General features: G+C 39.2%; 1 protein-coding gene across 2 annotated transcripts in view; it reads left to right on the forward strand.

Moving 5' to 3' along the window:
- si:dkey-237h12.3 (teneurin-3) overlaps window positions 1–21,030 on the forward strand; it is a 269,612-nt gene that overhangs the window by 142,037 nt on the left and 106,545 nt on the right. For both annotated transcript variants that reach the window (XM_022684019.2, XM_022684021.2), the window contains exon 4: window positions 13,009–13,171. In XM_022684019.2, the coding sequence (XP_022539740.2) occupies window positions 13,009–13,171 (163 nt within the window). The remainder of the gene's footprint in view (window positions 1–13,008; window positions 13,172–21,030) is intronic.

Below are 21,030 nucleotides of genomic sequence, written 5' to 3' on the forward strand. Positions count from 1 at the left end.
GAATCCTTGAATATTAGTATATAATAACAATTAATAAATACTCCTATACACTAGAATAGGGGATATTAACCCATAATCACTCTTAATAAACACTTTTATACACTAGAATGCAAAATATCAGTCCATAAACACCTCCATAAACACTCCTCTGCACTAGAATAGGAGATATTAGTCCATAAACAACTTTAATAATAACTCCTATACACTAGAATAGGAGATATTACTCTATAATCATTCTTGATAAACACTCCTGCACACTAGAATATGAGATACGCACTTCTTTACACTAGAACAGGGGTCGGCAATTCGTTTTGGCTGCGGGCCAGATATTTTTTCAAGCCATTACGTAGCGGGCCACAAAAAAAAATCTGTTTTTTGGGGAAAAAAAGGTAAACCCAAGAAAAGAAAAAATAAATAAATAAACACACCGCTCCTCACGCGGGGATCGAACCCGAGTCGTTAGAGTTGCGGTCCAATATACTACCACTAAGCTGGCTAATGGACTGAGTTACAGGTGGGTAAAAACGAATAAACACTCCTGTACACTAGAATATGAGCTATTAACACATTAACAAACTAAATTAAATCTTCTAAACATTAAAACAAGACAAATTAGTACATAAATTAGATCTTATTTTACCTGTATTTCCTGTTCCAAGTGTAATTCCCCAAAAAACGGATGAGAAACATTTTAATACGTCTCTTGGTTCTGAAAGAGACGTGTGTGAAGTATGAATGGAGGAGTAAGAGGTGGTGTTCTCTGCCGCGCGCAAACCTTCTATTGACCCGTTTTTTTTTGGCAGAAACATCTAAAATCAATTTAAGTTCACCTCTTTTTGGGTGTTCTACATCCTGCTGTTCATTTCAGGCCTCTGCAAAGAGGGGGATATTTCTTCTTTTCCTCTTTTCAACCCTGCTACAGAGTGACATTTTGATTAAATGCTTCTGCCTCCCTCTGAAGTTGGGCTCCGAATGCCTCCTGAATAGGCTGTCATGGCAGAAAGGCTCGCCATTATCGCAGATTTATAGCTTCCTCAAAGCCAGAGAACCCACTGGATCCCCCAGCGTGCTCTGTAAACCTGCTAGTATTCGCTGGATCTATTTATACCCTGTTTTATTTTATTTTTTATTTTTATTTGAGAGACATTCACCATAAATCCAGCGTATAGTAAATGGTAATCGGTCAGCTATAGGAGATATTATTCTACAAATGTGTTCAATAAGCACATCAATAAACACTCCCATACAATAAAATAGGAGATATTAGTCCATAAACACCCTCAATAAACACTTATACATTATGATAGGAAATTATAGTCCATAGACACCACAATGCATACTTCTATACATTAGAATAGGAGATATAAGTACACAAACACCCTCAATAAACACTCTTATACACTAGAATTGAATATATTATTCAAAACAATACCCTTAATAAATGCCCCTATTCACTAGAATGAGATATTAATCCATAAACACCCTCAATAAACTCCCCTGTTTACTAGAATAGGAGATATTAGTCCATAAACACATCAATAAACACTGTAATACACTAGAACAGGGTATATTAGTCTATAAACACATCAATAAACACTGTTATAACTAGAACAGGTGATATTAGTCTATAAACACATCAATAAACACTGTTATACACTAGAACAGGTGATATTAGTCTATAAACACATCAATAAACACTGTTATACACTAGAACAGGTGATATTAGTCTATAAACACATCAATAAACACTGTTATACACTAGAACAGGTGATATTAGTATATAAACACATCAATAAACACTCCTATACATGATAATAGTGGTGGTGTGGTGGTGGTTTTGTGAATATGAATGGGTATTGAATGTGTTTGAATGTATTAGTGAATTTTATCAGATTTGAGTGTTTCGTTGTGGTTGGTGAAATGTTGGTGGTTAATGAAAGGCTTGCACAGGAAATGGAGGACAATTATGGCTTTCAGAGGGAATTCTTGCATTTACCCACTCAGGAGACTCGTTCCATTTCCCTCCACTTCCACTGAGCCCACCACATTCACCATCACCAGTGATTGGACGAAAGAGAGAGAGAGAGAGAGACACAGAGAGAGAGAGAAAGCAGCATAGAGAGAGAAATAACTGTTGTTTTTAACGTATTACATGAGTGTAATCAACAAAAGCATCTACCTCTGAGCGATTTCTGAGTGATTCATTCTTTTATTCTAATCAATCATTTGAAAAAAAAAAAATGACGAAAGTGAGTGTGTTTTATTTATATTCATTTATTTTTCTGCTGTGATTGATGGGAATTGATGATGAGTGGAGCAGACTGAAAGGAAATATGGCTTAGCTTATGTTTATATTATGTAAATGCAAATCCAGCCTTTGTTAGTTTTTTTCTTATAACAAGTAGTTTCTGCATTAAATTTGTCTTTACATACATACATAGATAAATAAGTAAATCAATCAATTCATAAGTTCAGGGGTTGGACAATGAAACTGAAACTTGGTTTTAGACCACAATAATTTATTGTCCCGACGGACAGTTCTGGTGGAAACAGGAGAGTTGAGGTACACATTGAATTCTGCATGATTTGGGCAGCTTTTGTTTTATGTTTTTTGGATACAAAACGGGTTAGCACCCGAACATCCCTTTCAGACAGCTTCCTCTTACAGCGTCCACAGTTAATCCTGTTGGATGTGGTTCATCCTTTTTGGTGGTTTGCTGACATTACCCTGGATACCGTGGCTCTTGATACAAAATCAGGAAGACTTGCTGTCTTGGTCACAGATGCGCCAGCAAGACGTGCACCAACAATCCTCTTTTGAACTCTGGTATGTCACTTATAATGTTGTGTGCATTGCAATATTTTGAGCAAAACTGTGTTCTTACCCTGCTAATTGAACCTTCTCTTACTCTTACCTTTCTCTTACTGGTGCAATGTGCAATTAATGAAGATTGGCCACCAGAACACCTTTGGTCTTCATTGCAGACTCTTTAACAGCCCAACACTACTTTATTGAGGTCATGCAACCAGTGGACCTACCTTTCTAGCTTATACTAGACACTAAATATGGTACACCATGTTCAGCTGCATCACCAGACCTATCTCTAATTGAAAACGTGTGAGATGTTATGCATACGATGGATTATCTCAGGACTCCATTAGGAACCTCTACAACTGGCATGTGTGGCATGCTGCAGCATTACACATGTATTACACTTGTATTACACATGCATTACACACTACTTCTGTGTGTATGTGTAGCTCAATAAATATTGCCCATATCAGTCTAAATGTTGAATCATTTATTGTTCCTGGTAACTTTTATATTCTTTCTGAAAAGTATAACAATCCCACACTTCCTTCTGGCTACAGATATTCATTTGATGATGATATAATTTCCCTCGGCCAGCCTCGTCTAACCTGTACTGCAGGAACTGGAGACGCGGGATCATCTGTACCAGAGTAACTCCATCCTACTGACGGAGATGAAGTCCGACGCTAAAGTAGAGTCTGATAGATGGACATCAGACGCAGCATTAAGAGCGAGATGAGCAGGTCGTTTCCGCGGGATGATGCAATATTAATCACAGGGAGTCCGCTAAAGCATCTCGTTGACTCTCAGTATGACAACTTGACATTGAGGAATTTCCTACTCGAGCCATCTCTCTTGATTCGATTGCAAATCAAATCAAAACTTCATGAAATGCAGTTTTATTCCCCCCTAAGTGTGTTAATCTTACTGAAGGTTCTGGAAGGACGGAGCGAGCTGTACTCGGTGTTTCAGGACAGGTCCTGTAGGACATGACGAGCATGATAATAATAACGGAAAACGAGCTCAATGTGTCAACAGGGACTTTAATTAAGGTGTGATAATTAAATATAACACTATCTACTCACAGAGATTAATCACAGAGGCTAAAGGTTTAATTATGAAAACTACACTGCTAAAAACATGACTCTATCTTTTCAACTCTCTATCTGTTCTTTCAGGCTTTGTCATGATGTTAATCTGGCAGTTTTTTATATTTTATAGAGGAATATTGAGAAATGTTAACCTTCACTTTAAAAAACTTCCTTTGGTCATTTTGAGTTTGCATTTTCTTCATACTATTTTATTTTCAAACAACTGAAGACACCTGTTGCATGTTTAACATGAAATAGAAATGACCATTGTACTTTTATATTATACTAGTCCATAAATTCCCCTAATAAACACCACTGCACTCTAAAATAAGAGACATTAGTCCATCAACACCCTCAATAAACACTGCTATACAATAGAATAGGAGGTATTAGTCTAGAAACACCTCAATAAACACTCCTATACACTAGAATAAGAGACATTGGTCCATAAACACCCTCATTAAACACTTCTATACAATAGAATTAAAGATATTAGTCTATAAATACCTCAATAAACACTCCTATACACTAGAATAGGATATCTTAACCCATAAACACCTCAATTAACAGTCATACACACTAACATAATAGGTATTAATCCATAAACACCTCAATAAACACTCCTATACAATAGAATAATATATATTTCTACATAAGCACCTAAATAAACACTCCTATACACTAGAATAAGAGACATTGGTCCATAAACAACCTCAATAAACACTTCAATACAATAGAATTGAAGATGCTAGTCTATAAATACCTCAATAAACACTCCTATACACTAGAATAGGATATCTTAACCCATAAACACCTCATTTAACAGTCATACACACTAACATAAGAGGTATTAGTCCATAAACACCTCAATAAACACTCCTATACAATAGAATAATATATATTTCTACATAAGCACCTACATAAATAACACTAGGATAAGAGATATTAGTGCATAAACACCTCAATAAACACAAAAAACTATTTCTTTTATTAAATGACAGTAATGGCTAAAAACGTGCTAAAAGTAAAACTAAAACATGATTAAGTTGAAAGATATGACTAAAATATGACATTTCTGTAGACAAAAGTATTGTAAATATGATAAATATTAAGAATTAAGTTTTTAATTAAGGCCAAATGGAGCAGTATTTTGACGATGACCCAGATGTAGATATGGTGAAAAGAAATTCAGTTTGCAAATTAAATATCATAAAATGACTTTAGCGTCATGAAAAAAGTTTCAAACTTACATATGAAAATATAAAATCTATAAAAAAAAGTCACTGGTCAGCAGGTTAAGTGAGAAATGTTGAGTCCAGACCGTCTTTGACATCACAGCTGGCAGAATATTTCCCATAACTAGCAGGATATAGCAGGATATGAGCAGAATGTAAACTCCCGGCTCCAGCAGAACCAGCCTCTATTTTCTGCAGCAGTTCTGCCTGAACTTTTGCATAAATTCAGTTTATCCAGGCTTGCAGCGTGCAGGTGGAAATGCTGGCAGTTTGTGACATTTCGGGGCGTGTCAAGGTGAAAAATAAGCACCGGGCTATAGGTATGCATCCCATCAGCCGGCGAAATGTGCAAATTCAGTGCGAAATGATCTGCAGTGGGGCTTACAGCAGCTGGGAAACACTTCCAGATTTCTTCATTTTTCAACCCCTTTTTATTTATTACTTCCGAGCCCAGTCTCTGCCAGTAATACACCCCCCTCCACCCCTAGAACCCATATGGAGACAGTTTACTGTTGTAAGAGATCAAAGCTTGTGTCAGTAAATTTAAAAACTGTTTTATTTGTTTATTTCGGTATTACATACAAGTGAAAGAAGGCTCTGGTACCCTGTTGGGGCCTCTAGTCTGGATGTAAGCTAAGATACCATTGGCCATGTAGGCATCTAGGTTCGGTATGGCATCCTGCAGCACATTTGCACCACAGATGTTGCAGCTGTGCCTGTAGATCTTGCTCTATACACTCGTAGGTTGTTGAAGCTGCTGTTCCAGCCGCTCCCATAAATACTCAACTCAACTGGTGATAAATTTGGAGATCAGGCAGAACAAGGAAGTGTTGTAATCTGGTGGAGATGTTCCTGGGAAACCCTGTATAAGATTTAGGCAAGGCAAGGAAAGACAACGCAATTTTTTTTTTTTTTGTATAGCACCTTTCATACAAGGTGCAGAGCAAAACTCAATATAGAACAAGTTTAAAAGAAATTTATAAAAAATTATAATTAAAAGAAAAAGAGTCTTTTTCACACTACAAAGTGAACTTAAAATCCTTTAATTTCCCAAAAATCGTCAGTGCACTTTATAATCCAATGTGCCTGCCAGTCAGGTTGAAAGAAGCCACTCCGCTTAAGTGCCTCTTTATAAATGAGTTACAGTTTACCTCTCAAAAACAGGCTGCAGCAGTGCTAAGCGCTAGCTCTTTTGCCGGTCAGAGGTGTTAGCTGCTTATGCTTATGCTGCTGCACCGAGCCTTAGTGAAAATGTGGAGATTAAAAGAGAAATCTGTGTCGATTAACATCCAGTGCTTGTTTTACTTTAAAAGAAAATGTTTTTTTTTTAAGATTTTTTCGAATTACCATTTTGTTTACTTAGCTTAACGTTACTTAACTTAGTTACCCCCCTACTTTCATAGTGTAACATAATGTGGCTTATAATCCAGTGCACCTTGTGTATGAAAATAGAGCAGAAAATAGATGTTAATTGATAGTGCCCCTTATCGTGCGAAAACACGCCAGACTATATATACACTGCTCAAAAAAATAAAGGGAACACTCAAATAACACATCCTAGATCTGAATGAATGAAATATTCTCATTGAATACTTTGTTCTGTACAAAGTTGAATGTGCTGACAACAAAATCACACAAAAATCATCAATGGAAATAAAATTTATTAACCAATGGAGGCCTGGATTTGGAGCCACACACAAAATTAAAGTGAAAAAACACACTACAGGCTGATCCAACTTTAATGTAATGTCCTTAAAACAAGTCAAAATGAGGCTCAGTATTGTGTGTGGCCTCCACGTGCCTGTATGACCTCCCTACAACGCCTGGGCATGCTCCTGATGAGGTGGCGGATGGTCTCCTGAGGGATCTCCTCCCAGACCTGGACTAAAGCATCCGCCAACTCCTGGACAGTCTGTGGTGCAACGTGACGTTGGTGGATGGAGCGAGACATGATGTCCCAGATGTGCTCAATCGGATTCAGGTCTGGGGAACGGGCGGGCCAGTCCATAGCTTCAATGCCTTCATCTTGCAGGAACTGCTGACACACTCCAGCCACATGAGGTCTAGCATTGTCCTGCATTAGGAGGAACCCAGGGCCAACCGCACCAGCATATGGTCTCACAAGGGGTCTGAGGATCTCATCTCGGTACCTAATGGCAGTCAGGCTACCTCTGGTGAGCACATGGAGGGCTGTGCGGCCCTCCAAAGAAATGCCACCCCACACCATTACTGACCCACTGCCAAACCGGTCATGCTGAAGGATGTTGCAGGCAGCAGACCGCTCTCCACTGCGTCTCCAGACTCTGTCACGTCTGTCATGTGCTCAGTATGAACCTGCTTTCATCTGTGAAGAGCACAAGGCGCCAGTGGCGAATTTGCCAATCCTGGTGTTCTCTGGCAAATGCCAAGCGTCCTGCACGGTGTTGGGCTGTGAGCACAACCCCCATCTGTGGACGTCGGGCCCTCATACCATCCTCATGGAGTCGGTTTCTAACCGTTTGTGCAGACACATGCACATTTGTGGCCTGCTGGAGGTCATTTTGCAGGGCTCTGGCAGTGTTCCTTCTGTTCCTTCTTGCACAAAGGCGGAGGTAGCGGTCCTGCTGCTGGGTTGTTGCCCTCCTACGGCCTCCTCCACGTCTCCTGGTGTACTGGCCTGTCCCCTGGTAGCGCCTCCAGCCTCTGGACACTACGCTGACAGACACAGCAAACCTTCTTGCCACAGCTCGCATTGATGTGCCATCCTGGATGAGCTGCACTACCTGAGCCACTTGTGGGGGTTGTAGAGTCCGTCTCATGCTACCACGAGTGTGAAAGCACCACCAACATTCAAAACTGACCAAAACATCAGCCAGACAGCATAGGTTCTGAGACGTGGTCTGTGGTCCCCACCTGCAGAACCACTCCTTTATTGAGTGTGTCTTGCTAATTGCCAATAATTTCCACCTGTTGTCTATTCCATTTGCACAACAGCAGGTGAAATTGATTGTCAATCAGTGTTGCTTCCTAAGTGGACAGTTTAATTTCACAGAAGTTTGATTTACTTGGAGTTATATTGTGTTATTTGAGTGTTCCCTTTATTTTTTTGAGCAGTGTACTATATATGCAAAATATGACATTTAAAATTAAATTCTTAAAAAAATATAAGTAATAAATGTAGTACATAATACAGAACAGTATTAAAAAAAGGTACAATACATTATGATTAAGTTTATCACCAATTGAGCATTTATGGAAGCAGGGTAAATGTGCTGCAGGGTCCCATACAGAACCTGTATAGCTTCATGCTCAACCACATCTCCTCTTGTATCCAGGCTCTTGAAGATGCAGACCACCCTTTTAGCGGTTTCCTGCACCAACAGATCATCTTTACCTCATGAAGGGCTTATTAATGAGCTGATTAGCTGGATCCGCTATGTTGGAAGCAAAGTAAACACTAAAATGTGCTAAACTGTGCAGGTCAGTGAGGTTCTCAGGGCCAGGATTGTGAACCTGTGTTTAAAGGTGTTTATATAAGGTGCTCTATTAGAGTGTATAACAGGGCGAGGAGTCTTGGACAGGAGGCAGGAAGTCGTAGCCTCTCTGACCTCTTTGTGTCAGAAGCTGAAAGCAGAGGGCCTCCCATGTTACTTCTCCAACACTTTACTTAATGCACCTTCCAGCGAGGCCAATTTTAACCCCATCATCAATATGGCATGACACCTGTCACAGCGATTCCTGTTCAGTTGGTGACATCTGCCTCTGCTCCGGCGTGACTCATGCAGCTCCGCAGCTACACGGCTGCGCTTTAGCATTCACCAATTAAAGCCTTTTTACTGCGAGTCAGATGAGTTCATCAATAATTTTGTTTGTACTTTTTGGGCGACGCTGGAGTTACGTAGCTTAGAGCGAGGCATCAGAAGGTTCTGGAGTTATTAGCCAGTGTGCTGTTCTAAAGGGGTGCAACTTTTTATTATTTCATTATGTTTTTTTGAAGCGTGGTCTATGCTATATACTATGAGCCTGTTTTTCCCAGACAGGGATTAAGCCTAGTCTAGAAGATTTCTCTTAAAATGCCTGTCTGAGAAACTGCCCCATTATGCACAAACATTTTGGAACACCCACACATCACATCTACGATAGTATTATTATTATTATTATTATTTTTGATGTCCCATTCTAAACCCACAGACATCAGTGTGGAGTCAGTCCCCCTCTGCAGCTACACTATATGGACGATTTTGGGACACCTTCTCATTAAACCTACAGGAGCTTTTATGACGATATCCCATTAGAAATCCAAAGAGGCATTGATATGGAATCAGTATTCTTTTGCAGCTACACTGTATGGACAAAATATATTGGGGCACCTCTACATTAAACCTTTGCGGTGGAAAAGCACAGAACTATTCAAGAAATTGAGTACTTGAGCACTGACACCATGCCGATGGAAAAGCGCCCTCAGTGGTTCTTCCTAATGAGTTTAAGTCATGGTTCCTCTTATTAGTTTGTTCTTTTTATTTTTCACATGGTTTCCTTTGTGACTTTTGGTGCTTTTAGTGAGGTTCTCCTTTTGGAGTCTTGGTTCCTCTCTAGCTTGTCTTTTTTGGAACTCTTTTTCAGGCTGTTAGATATATTCTACCTCTTGAGCCGTGGTTCTTTGTTGTGATTGTCCATGTGTCTATGAAAATCTTTTTTTTTTGTCTCGGTTTCTTTCAGTTTTGTTTTCTTATGCTCCTAATAAATTACATTTTCTCCTACTGTCTCACTTTACAATGCTTAACCAGGGCTTTCTGTTACACAGATTTTTGATAATTGTTTTATATAAATGACTTAGCCTAATCATATTCTTATGACAATCATATGATGGTAAATATAAGAATTAACTATATGAATTTAAACCATTTAAAATACTGTGGAATATTTGTGGATTGAATGTGATTTCTACAAGAATAGTGCTGGTCATTGTTCACATGGACAATTCTAGCCAGACATCGCCGGTCACCATCATTATCACAGTCATTGACATGTGATATGTTAGTGTAATAAAAATGGTATTAATGTTTTTTTTTTTTTCTGGTAGGTCAATGTTTAGAAATAAGAAGGCAAATTGTCTGCTAGGCCTCAGACTGCAGGGTTAAGCTGAACTGCCCTGTTCCATAAAATAGCGTATTCCCTTTGACAGCCATATTTTGCATCTTGTCTGCATGATTTTGCATCACTACTCTGTAATTTAGTTTTCAATTGGAAATAACGTTCACTTAAGCACTGACGGATCGGTTCAGATTACTTTCGCCTTGTTTTGCATATGAATAGTGCAAATATTGATTTGAGTGTGTGTTTTTGTGTGTGTGTGTGTGTGTGTGTATCTGCAATATGACAGCATATGTCAGGCGAGTCACAGCGGCGGCGGCGGTGTACGGGCGACGTGGAGTAATCACACAGTGTCATTGCGGGGGGCGGAGCCACAGCCCGGTGTGTAATGAGGAATCTGCGTTCTCCTGCTGTCCTGATGGAGGTTCCGGTCATTAGTTAAACGAGAGCTCCTCGCCGGCTGTAATCAGACGTGAAGTGCTCGGTTTAAGGATCCGTCAGGGAACATCTGCCGGCTGCGAGAGATGCAGTTCTGCCTGCGCTGGTGCAGTTAGCAGGCATCTGCGCTCTGCAGTCGCAGAAATAACAGCAGGCTGGGCACTGGCGTGGCATGGTGTCGCGTGTACGGAAATAATTCCCTCTAAAGACGCCGCGCTGCCCACCTGCCAGAAACCCGCCGACCCTCAGCTTTTCAATTAACCTTTAATTCAAACGATACGGTTCTGTTTGTGGGTTTTCTGTGACTTTTATTGTATTAATGTGTTTATTTTAAGAGTATTTGAGGAGTGGAGGTTCTTATTTCGAGGCTTGGTTTCTCTCAGTGGATAGTATTTAGGTTTTTAAGGAGTCTCTCGTCTTGGTTCTCAGATCCTCCAATTGGTTCTTCATCACAAAGGGTTTACAAATGGTTTATAAATAGTTTATTAATGGTCATGAATTAGGTTGGAAATCATTTAAAACCTATTAATAAGCAGTTAATAAATATATGACAACACATAAATAGAAATGGCAACAGTGAGCTAAAAATTTGCAAAATGGTGATTCTACACTTATTTCTACTGTCAACCCTCAGCTCTTTCCAGATACTGATTTTACTTTGTGTTTTCCATTAATCTGCATTAAGCCTGTCATATTGATATATATGTAAGTATGTTTAACTATTTACTATAAATTAAATGATTTAGTTGAATTAAATGACTAAGCAAACCACAGGTTTGACACTGTTGCCTTTTCAATTGATGTGTTGTAACTGCTTATAAAAGGTTTTTAAGGCATTAACAACCTAATCAATAATAATTAATTATGGAATTTAGAAACCATTTATAAACCCTTTATAACGGTAGTCTTATTTTGAAGTGGTACTGGCAGGTTTAGTTCATGGTTCTTTTTAGTTGTTGTTCTTCATGATTTTAAGTTAGTTCTGCTTTTGAGACTTTCTACCTCTTATCAGTTCTTCCTTTTGATTTTAATGTGATTCTGTTTCTAAACCTTGGTTCTACTTAGTAGTTTGTCCTTATTTTCTTAGGGTGTTTAATCTTTTTAGTCTTGCTAAAAACACACATATCTTAACTGTTTCTCATGTTTTAAATACGTTTCTAATTTGAGGTTTGCTTCTTATTCATCGTAAGAGGGTTCCCGTCACTGATTTTTCCTATGATTAGACAGTGGTTCATCATGCATCCATATTCCACTCAGGGATTCCGATGACCTTAGAAATGTTCTACTTTTGAGACTTTTCTTCCTTATAAGCAGGATAACTGTATTGTAAATATGTATTCCTCTTTGTAGTCCTCTTAAATTAAAAGAGGTTCTCCTTTTGAGTCCTAGCTCCACTAGGTGGTTCTTTGTCATCTGCTTAGATGCTTTCTCCTCCTGAGTCTTGGTTTCCTTTTAGTAGTCCTTCTTCATGACTCAGTGTAGAACATGCTCATTCTTCATTCTCTCTTGGTTCCTTGACGCTGGTTTTGGTGTCTCTCCATGACTCTTTGGTTTGAATAAGTTTGTTTTTGTTTGTTTCCTCTTATAGAGTTTTTCCACTGACGTAGAACCGACACCGTTCTGGTTTAGTTCCACTAAAACTGGTGTAAATACATCCTGGTTTGCTGAAAAGCACCACCATGTCTATGAGCCATAATGGAACTGGTTCAAGAACCAGAGTTCTTTTGGTGGAAAAGCGATATTAGTGGTTGTTCCTCATCTTGAAATTTTTTCTTGTTGATTGCCCCCTTATATGATTAGCCAAGTTGTCCTTTTTAGCAGGTTCTTCTTTTTAAATATTGGCTTGCCTTAGTGGTTCTTCATTGCTTCATCTCAGTCATTCTTCCTTATGTTCTTCCTAATTAGTTTAAGCAAATGTTCGGTTTATATTAAGTCCTGGTTCCTCTCATTATTTCTCACTATTTTCTTTGTGAGTTTTGGTTCCTCCTGGTGCTATAGGTTCAGTCTTTTCACTTTTTTCTCCTGAGCTTGTTCTCTTTATGGGTCTCAGTTTCACACAGGGACTCTTTTCATGTTATGTTCATGATATACCTTTAAGTCGATGTTCTATGTTGGTGTTCTTCATGTGTCTATCAAAAAGTCCTTATTTTGAGTCTTGGTTTCTTTCAGTTTTGTTTTTTTATGCTTCTTATGCCTATTTCTTATACTGTCTCACTTTAAAGTGCTGTGAAAGACATGGTTTTATCTGTGTTTATCAACCTGACAGATATTCATTATTTTCTGTTTGTCTATTTCTTGCTTGTGTATAGACCTCTATAACTGCTGACACAGTCTTACATTTTGTTTTTTCCCCCAACAGATCAGCAAGCTCCACCCCCTCTCCCTCCTGCGCCGCATCAGCATAAGCAGCACCCATCAATCACCTCATTGGCCAATCAGACGACAGAACTACAGAGTGCATCTGAATGCGTCCAGCTGCAAGAGAACTGGGTTCTGGGTAGCAATGTCGGTTTGGAGAGCAGGTGAGTGTATTACACATCTGATTTTATAATAATCTTTATTTAATATTAGTCCATAAACACCCCCAATAAACACTTCTATACACTAGAACAGGAAATATTAGTCCATAAACACCCCCAATAAACACTTCTATACACTAGAACAGGAAATATTAGTCCATAAACACCCCCAATAAACACTTCTATGCACTAGAACAGGAGATATTAATCCATAAACACCCCCAATAAACACTTCTATACACTAGAACAGGAGATATTAATCCATAAACACCCCCAATAAACACTTCTATACACTAGAACAGGATATATTAATCCATAAACACCCCAAATAAACACTTCTATACACTAGAACAGGAAATATTATTCCATAAACACGCCAAATAAACACTTCTATACACTAGAACAGGATATATTAATCCATAAACACCCCAAATAAACACTTCTATACACTAGAACAGGAAATATTATTCCATAAACACGCCAAATAAACACTTCTATACACTAGAACAGGAAATATTATTCCATAAACACGCCAAATAAACACTTCTATACACTAGAACAGGAGATATTAGTCCATAAACACCCCCAATAAACACTTCTATACATTAATACAGGAAATATTAGTCCATAAATACCCTTAATAAACACTTCTATACACTAAAATAGAATATTCTAGTCTGTATAAAGCCTCAATGAAGACTTCTATATATTAAAATTGGAGACAGTAGTCTACAAGTGTTTCAATAAACACTCCTATACACTACAATAGAAGATATTTGTCTAAGCAGCCTAAATAAACCCTCATAAACACTAGAATATTATATATTTGTCTATATACAACCTCAATAAACAGTCTTATACACTGGAATAGAAGATACTAGTCTATAAACACCTCAATAAACACTTCTATACACTAGAATTGGATATATTAGTCCATAGACATCTCAATAAAAACTTCTATACACTAGAATCTGAGATATTAGTCCATAAACACCCTCAATAAAAACGTCTATACATGAAAATAGGAAATATTAGTCTATAAACACATCACTAAACACTCATATACACTAAAATAGAAGATATAAATCCATATACACTGCATTAAACACTAGAATATACACCAGAATATAAGATATTAGTCTATAAACACCCTCAATAAACACTAACTAGAATAGGATATATTAGTCTATAAACACTGAAATTATTTTTTATATTGTCCTTTTTTATTTAAGTAGTTGTAGACACTGTCTGATAGCGGTTCTTTACGCAGTCGAGGCAAGGACGCGTTGATGTGTCTGGATGGGCCATTATTTCATCCCCCTGCTCTGAGTAAATATTGTGGTTTTGCTGAGATAAGCCAGGCTATCACACACACTCCGCTATCACAGCTTGAAGCTTGAGCAGTGTGACCCAGTGCGAGAGTGTGTAGTTGAGAGTGTGGTTAAATCACACCCCCCAGAGTAAATTTGTCTGTGTCTGATATGAGCGCTAGCTTGACCTTGCCCTGCTTAGCTGCGGCGCTACATATGCATACATCCATCACCAGCAAGGCCAGCGGTGTTTATTCATGCAGCAGGTGGATACTAGCAGCAAAAAACACATACATACCTCATATGAGCTCACCTATTCATTATAGCAGCATTTCCATTTTAAAGCAATGTTCCAGCATTTATCATCAAAAGCATAACTTACAATTTCTCTATTAAAAATTCACTTTAGGGACGAAAATAGCAACATGAAGCACATGTGATCCATGTGCTGAGGATCCATAATCTGAGGATCACCAGTTTGAATCCCGGGTCATGCTGCTTCTCCATCAGCAGCCGTAGTCTTAGAGAGTATAGTAGATCCTGCTTTTTCTCTCTGGGAAGGTACAGTAGGGTGCACTTTCTCCCCTTATCACTTCCATTGTGAAGTTGATCATCACAGGCATCTGTTAGCTGATGTGTCAGATCAGGGGATCTGGCGCTTTCCTCCAAGTACGCAATGATGTTACCTCAATGGGTGGCAGTTGGAAAAGGGGCGAAGTCTGACCTCACGTGTATTGAAGGAGGTGTTTGCTCACCCTCAATCTCCTAATTTTGGGGCATTACTAAAGATATGGGGAAAATTGGGGAGAATATACAGGAATTTTGACAGTCCACCTTTACTTTAATGAGTTCCTACAACCAGTGGTTCTTCCTTTTTTGAACACACACTCCAACAGCACAATGCTCATCCACACACTGCAGAACTGTTCAGAGCAGTGTCAGAATTGTTCTGTTTTCCAACAGACACTCTTTTTTTCTTTTCCTCCTGATGCATCTAATAAGAGAAGTCTTTAAATATTCAGACATACAGAGTGCAATGAAAGGGTTAACTCTGCTTCACATTAGCCTGCCAGGTTGGAGCACATTGCGACTAAATGAAAGCTTGTCTCCATTTATCAAAATTTTGAAACCTGCAGAATAAATAGCCTTTAAATGTGCCCGCTGTAGAGTTTCCATTCCCTTGATGATTTCCGGAATTCCAGAATCAGCACTTCTCCTCCGGAACGCTGGAGGCAAAAAGCCCGCTAGACTGGATACGACTGCGGCGGAATGTAAATGCAAAAAAACACTCTGATAAAGATTTAATTACTAAAAAGGCGCCGCTGTGGAAAGGAGGAGGAGCTCGCTTACTTTAACAACTGAAATTGTTTTACTGTTTTCTAGTTCCTAAAACTGGAACAGGAACAGAATCAGGATCTGTAATACAAAATTACAAATAATTACACGTTTTTGAGTATTTTTGCAATAATGATGTTCCTGATGATAGAAAAAAAAAACCCACAAACTATTATATTCTTTTATTTTAAGATAAGTTTTACTTATTGTAAGTATAACCATTTCAAACATTCAACAGAAACAAAAGAATCTGTAACTTTTTGTCTTTTTTGTCAACATCAGTAACTTACCAAAAGTCTGATTTTGTAAAAATGTCATGGCTGGACAGGACTCAGACACGCACAGATGAGTATTAAATACTTTATTAAATGAAGAAGCATCAATACAGGGTCAATACTGCTAAACACAAACCTAAGAGGGAATAACTTTATCATTCATTTATCAGTCCAAGGGCCATACACAAATATATATATATATATATATATATATATATATATATATATATACTTACCATTTCCTACAGACTGTTTTGATAGTAGACACTACTAATTCATAGTGGATACTGAGTAATATACATATATATATATATATATATATATATATATATATATATATATATATATATATATATATATTACTCAGTATCCACTATGATTTAGTAGTGTCTACTATCAAAACAGTCTGTAGGAAATGGTAAGTTTGATTATGAATTTTTCAGTAAATGCTTATTATTGTTTTTGTGTAAAACAGGTTGGTTATAATGGAGCACTGGTTGATGAAGTGATGATTATTTGGTACTTCAGCTTGTGGCCCAGTCTGGCTTACTGAAGGCGAGCGGCGCTCAGCGTGAATAAAATCTAATCACAGGTTAAAAGCTGTAATGAAGCTGCTCTTTGTCCTCCGCTCTCACTGATTACATTTATATTTCTGCATTTTCCCCATATTCAGGTTTTTAATGTCTCTGCAGTGAAGTATTACATTATGCAGCAGTATTTGCGAGGCTGTTTGGGTCAGACTGATATCACTTCCATTTTTAGCAGCTTTTAAAGCTTTTATTCCTGCCTTCAGGTGCTAATGCAGCGCTTTATTCACAGCTCTAATTGGGCGGAATGAGCCGCCGCCCACAGACACTTCACCTCCCGCCGTCTGAAAAGAGCGAACTCTGCCTGTAAGATCTGATCTACTGACGGCATCGATCGATACTAACTCAACCCTATACCACAACCTGTACATCATATTACAGCAAAGATCAGTTTAGACAAGCTTTAAACTGCTCACAGTAAAGAGGACATAACAGATCAACACCAGATCAGCATCCAATCTACATCACATCAATATCATATTAATAAACTGTTAATAACAGATTAACAGCAGATCAGCATCCAATCTACATCACATCAATATCATATTAATAAACTGTTAATAACAGATTAACAGCAGATCAGCATCCAATCTACATCACATCAATATCATATTAATAAACTATCAATATTAGATCAACAGCAGATCAATAATAGATCACAACAAATCAGATCAACAACAGAACTGTGTCAGATCAAAATCATCATACCAACATCAGATCAACATCAGTTAACACCTGGTCAATATCAGATCAGTATCCAAATAACATCTGATCAACATCAGACCAATATTAGGTCAACATCAAACCAACATTAAGTCACATCAGTATCACATTAATAGCAGTTAACATCTGATCAATATCAGATTAGTATCCAAATCACATCTGATCAACATCAAACCAACATTAAGTCACATCAGTATCACATTAATAGCAGTTAACATCTGATCAATATCAGATCAGTATCCAAATAACATTTGATCAACATCAAACCAACATTAGGTCACATCAGTATCACATTAATATTAGTTAACATCTGATCAATATCAGATCAGTTTCCAAATCACATCTGATCAACATAAGACCAATATTACGTCAACCTCAAACTAGCATTAGATTATTATCAGATTAACTACAAATCAATATCTGATCAAATTCAGATTAACATCTGATCAACATAAAATCAACCTTACATTACTATCCACTTACCATGAAGTCAATTTCAAATCAAAATCAAATCAACATTACATCAATGTCAGATCAACGACAGGTCAGTATCAGATCAACATCACTTTAATATCAGTAACATCTATTAAATATTAGATGAGAACATTAGAACAACATTAGATCAATATCCAGTCAACATAACATCAATACCAGATCAGCTGCTCTCTCTATCTCTCGCTCGCTCTTGCTGTCTCTCTTTCTCTTTGTTTCTCTTACTCTTATTCATCATTATTTTCCTTTTTTCTCTTTCTTTTTGCTTTTTTGTCCTTCTCTTTTCTCTTGCTTTACCTATTATCTCTTTCCTTCTCTCTCTCTGTCTGTCTCTCTTTCTCTCTCTCTCTTTCTCTCTGTCTGTCTCTCTCTCTCTCTCTCTTTCTCCATGCTAAAGTTTTCCACTCTGTCAGAGCTGATCTGATTTTTACACATCAGGAGAGAAAGGGACTGTCCTAAAACGGCAGCGGCGCAGAAACCTCTAGGGAGCGTCTTAAAATAAAATAAAACAGCGCCACTCAGCCGAGAGGCGGGATCACCTGCTGCTTGGCTTCCTGCTGCGCCGCCAGACGATTTCCCGCCACTGACAGGAAGCTCCAGTCCCAGTTAGACTTCAGAGCGTCTGCTCAGATCACACTTCTCACTCTTTCACTCTTTTTTCCTCCCTCTTTTCCCTCTCTCCGGCGTTCCGGGGCGGGTTAGCGCTTTCATCCGGGCCGGCTCCGGTCCACTCGGTGGTTCTGTTTGTAGAGATTAGAGGGATGAAGGTTCTGTTAAAACTCTTCTGCTCCGGGTTTAGTGACAGAGCTCTTCGAGGTTGTTGAGAAGAAGTAAGTGGTCACGCTGAGGAAAAGAGCCTGGTGCTTCAATCAGAACACGCTCGACCCGCTTCTCAGGATGATGATGTTCTGTGCAGAGTGATAGAAGATTATTCACAATAGCAGAAGATGTGTTTGATAGACGCTGATGATAAACAATGGATAACAAAGCGACAGTTCAAATGAGTATGATTATCCCTTTCATCTAAAAAATCAATTACGTAGAATGGAGGTTAATGTAGTTAGCAAGTAACAGTTAAGTTAAGGATGATAATGTTGATGACAACACGATGATGATGATGATGATGATGATGATGATGATCATGATAGTAATTTGCACCCTTGACGGGTGTAGGGTGGTACCGTGACATCTTTAGAGGCAGATCCAGGGTCTGTTTGAAACCTGACAATGATGTGTTGGGTATGGAGGTCTGATGGTGAGCGTTTTACGGTGCACGTCCGTTAGCACTTTTCTTCAACGCAGGTCGCCCTGCCGGATCTCTCGGCTCGCCGCGTGTGGGCATGTCCGTGACGTTTTTAAAGTCAAATGAAGCAACAGATGTAGTCAATCATAAGTTTAAGAATTTACATTTTTAGTAAACCTTACTGTAATCTATAACTCTATAAATCCACGTTCCGCCATTTTTAGCGTCTTTTCTGTGTTTAAAAGGCGCCTGTTCTCTGTCTGTGAGGCTCGTCTGTGTGTGGCGTGGCAGCCTGCTGTTCCCTGATTGGCTGAACGCAGCACGGCAGCCTGATTCATTTGAATAAAGTTGAGATCTGCTCAACTTTCCTGCCGGAGGGCGGGGCTGCGCTCAACGCAGTCCAGCATGCATCGTGGCATGCGGCGGCTCTCTCAATTGAAATGAATGAGATGCGTCGGGGCTTAAGTGCCAGTGGACGCTCACCGTTAGTCCTGCCTTTTTGTATGGTGTGATGGTCTGGGGAGCATTACATGCAACAGTCTGTCACCCATAGTAGTGATACGCGGGAAACGAACAGCATATATATGCGATATATGAAAGGACTATCTGCAGACACATGTGCTGCCTCGCAGGGCTTCAAACTCACTGCTCGTATGTTATTTTCCATTATCTCTAAGGTTTTAAATGTTTACTTTTTTATCTAAAGGTCATTTAAAGAAACTGTTAAAGGCTGAGGATACACCTACTTTTATTTCAAATTCACGTGATGACAGCGCTGATAAATCATGGTATGAAATCTGAAGGGTAAAAAAATCGTTGCATCAAGCCGTTACAGATTGAATGCAGTTTTAGGCAAAGCATCTTGTTTTGAGCAGAGATCTAAGGAGTGCTGTGATAAAGATAGCTCTCGCTGTCTGCAAATGTGAGGCAGTGAGGGTGAGAGTGAGGTGGTGAGGATGAGTGTGTGGTGGTGAGGGTGATGCAGTGAGAGTGTGGTAGGATGGGGTACAGTTCAGCTTCTTTCAGACTCTTCCAGTGCACTACCTGCCAACCGCCGCCGCCACTACTGCCTCTTTACATCAGTGCAATCCTTTTAACTCTTTAAGTCAACAAGGACTCCTTTCAGCAGCCGTACCTCATCCCCCACCCCCTTTAGCCGTCCTAATTCTCCTTAAGGTAGCCGCGGTGGATCAGATTATGTCGGGACAGAACTTGTGTTTCCTTTTGTTCGTCACTTTTTTCCTCTTTCTGCCTCCAAATCCCGCTGCACTTTTGTTCTCCAGCTTTTTTGATGCAATCCCGCCATCAGCCCAGTGACAGCGAGACGCTGACACACACTCCAAGGGGCGGGGCTCCCATTCAGCCCAGTGAGCAGAACTCTCACACTGTGTGAAAGGGTGGAGGGGGATTAGTTTAGTCACTCTCATGGCCTAGCGTCACACTCTCGTTAATCAATTTCACTCTGTTTGGCCTGGAATCGCAGCGCTGTCAGAGTGTGTGTGTTAATCGCTTGTGAAGCTCTTTAATACTCCTCATCCTTTATTCACTCCAAACTCATACATTCATCTTCCCAATCCATCCACTTACCCAACCCGAACTCCTCCACCTACCCACCTCATACCCGTTTACTTACCCAATCCGAACTCCTCCACCAACCCACCTCAAACCCATTTACTTACCCACCCGAACTCTTCCACCTACCCACCTCAAACCCATTTACTTACCAAACCCGAACTCTTCCACCTACCCACCTCAAACACGATAACTTACCCAACCCTCTTCCACCTACCCACCTCAAACACGATAACTTACCCAACCCGAACTCTTCCACCTACCCACCTCAAACCCATTTACTTACCCACCCCGAACTCTTCCACCTACCCACCTCAAACCCATT

This window comes from Astyanax mexicanus, chromosome 10 (genome assembly GCF_023375975.1).
Source record: "Astyanax mexicanus isolate ESR-SI-001 chromosome 10, AstMex3_surface, whole genome shotgun sequence".
Taxonomy (NCBI): Eukaryota; Metazoa; Chordata; class Actinopteri; order Characiformes; family Acestrorhamphidae; genus Astyanax; species Astyanax mexicanus.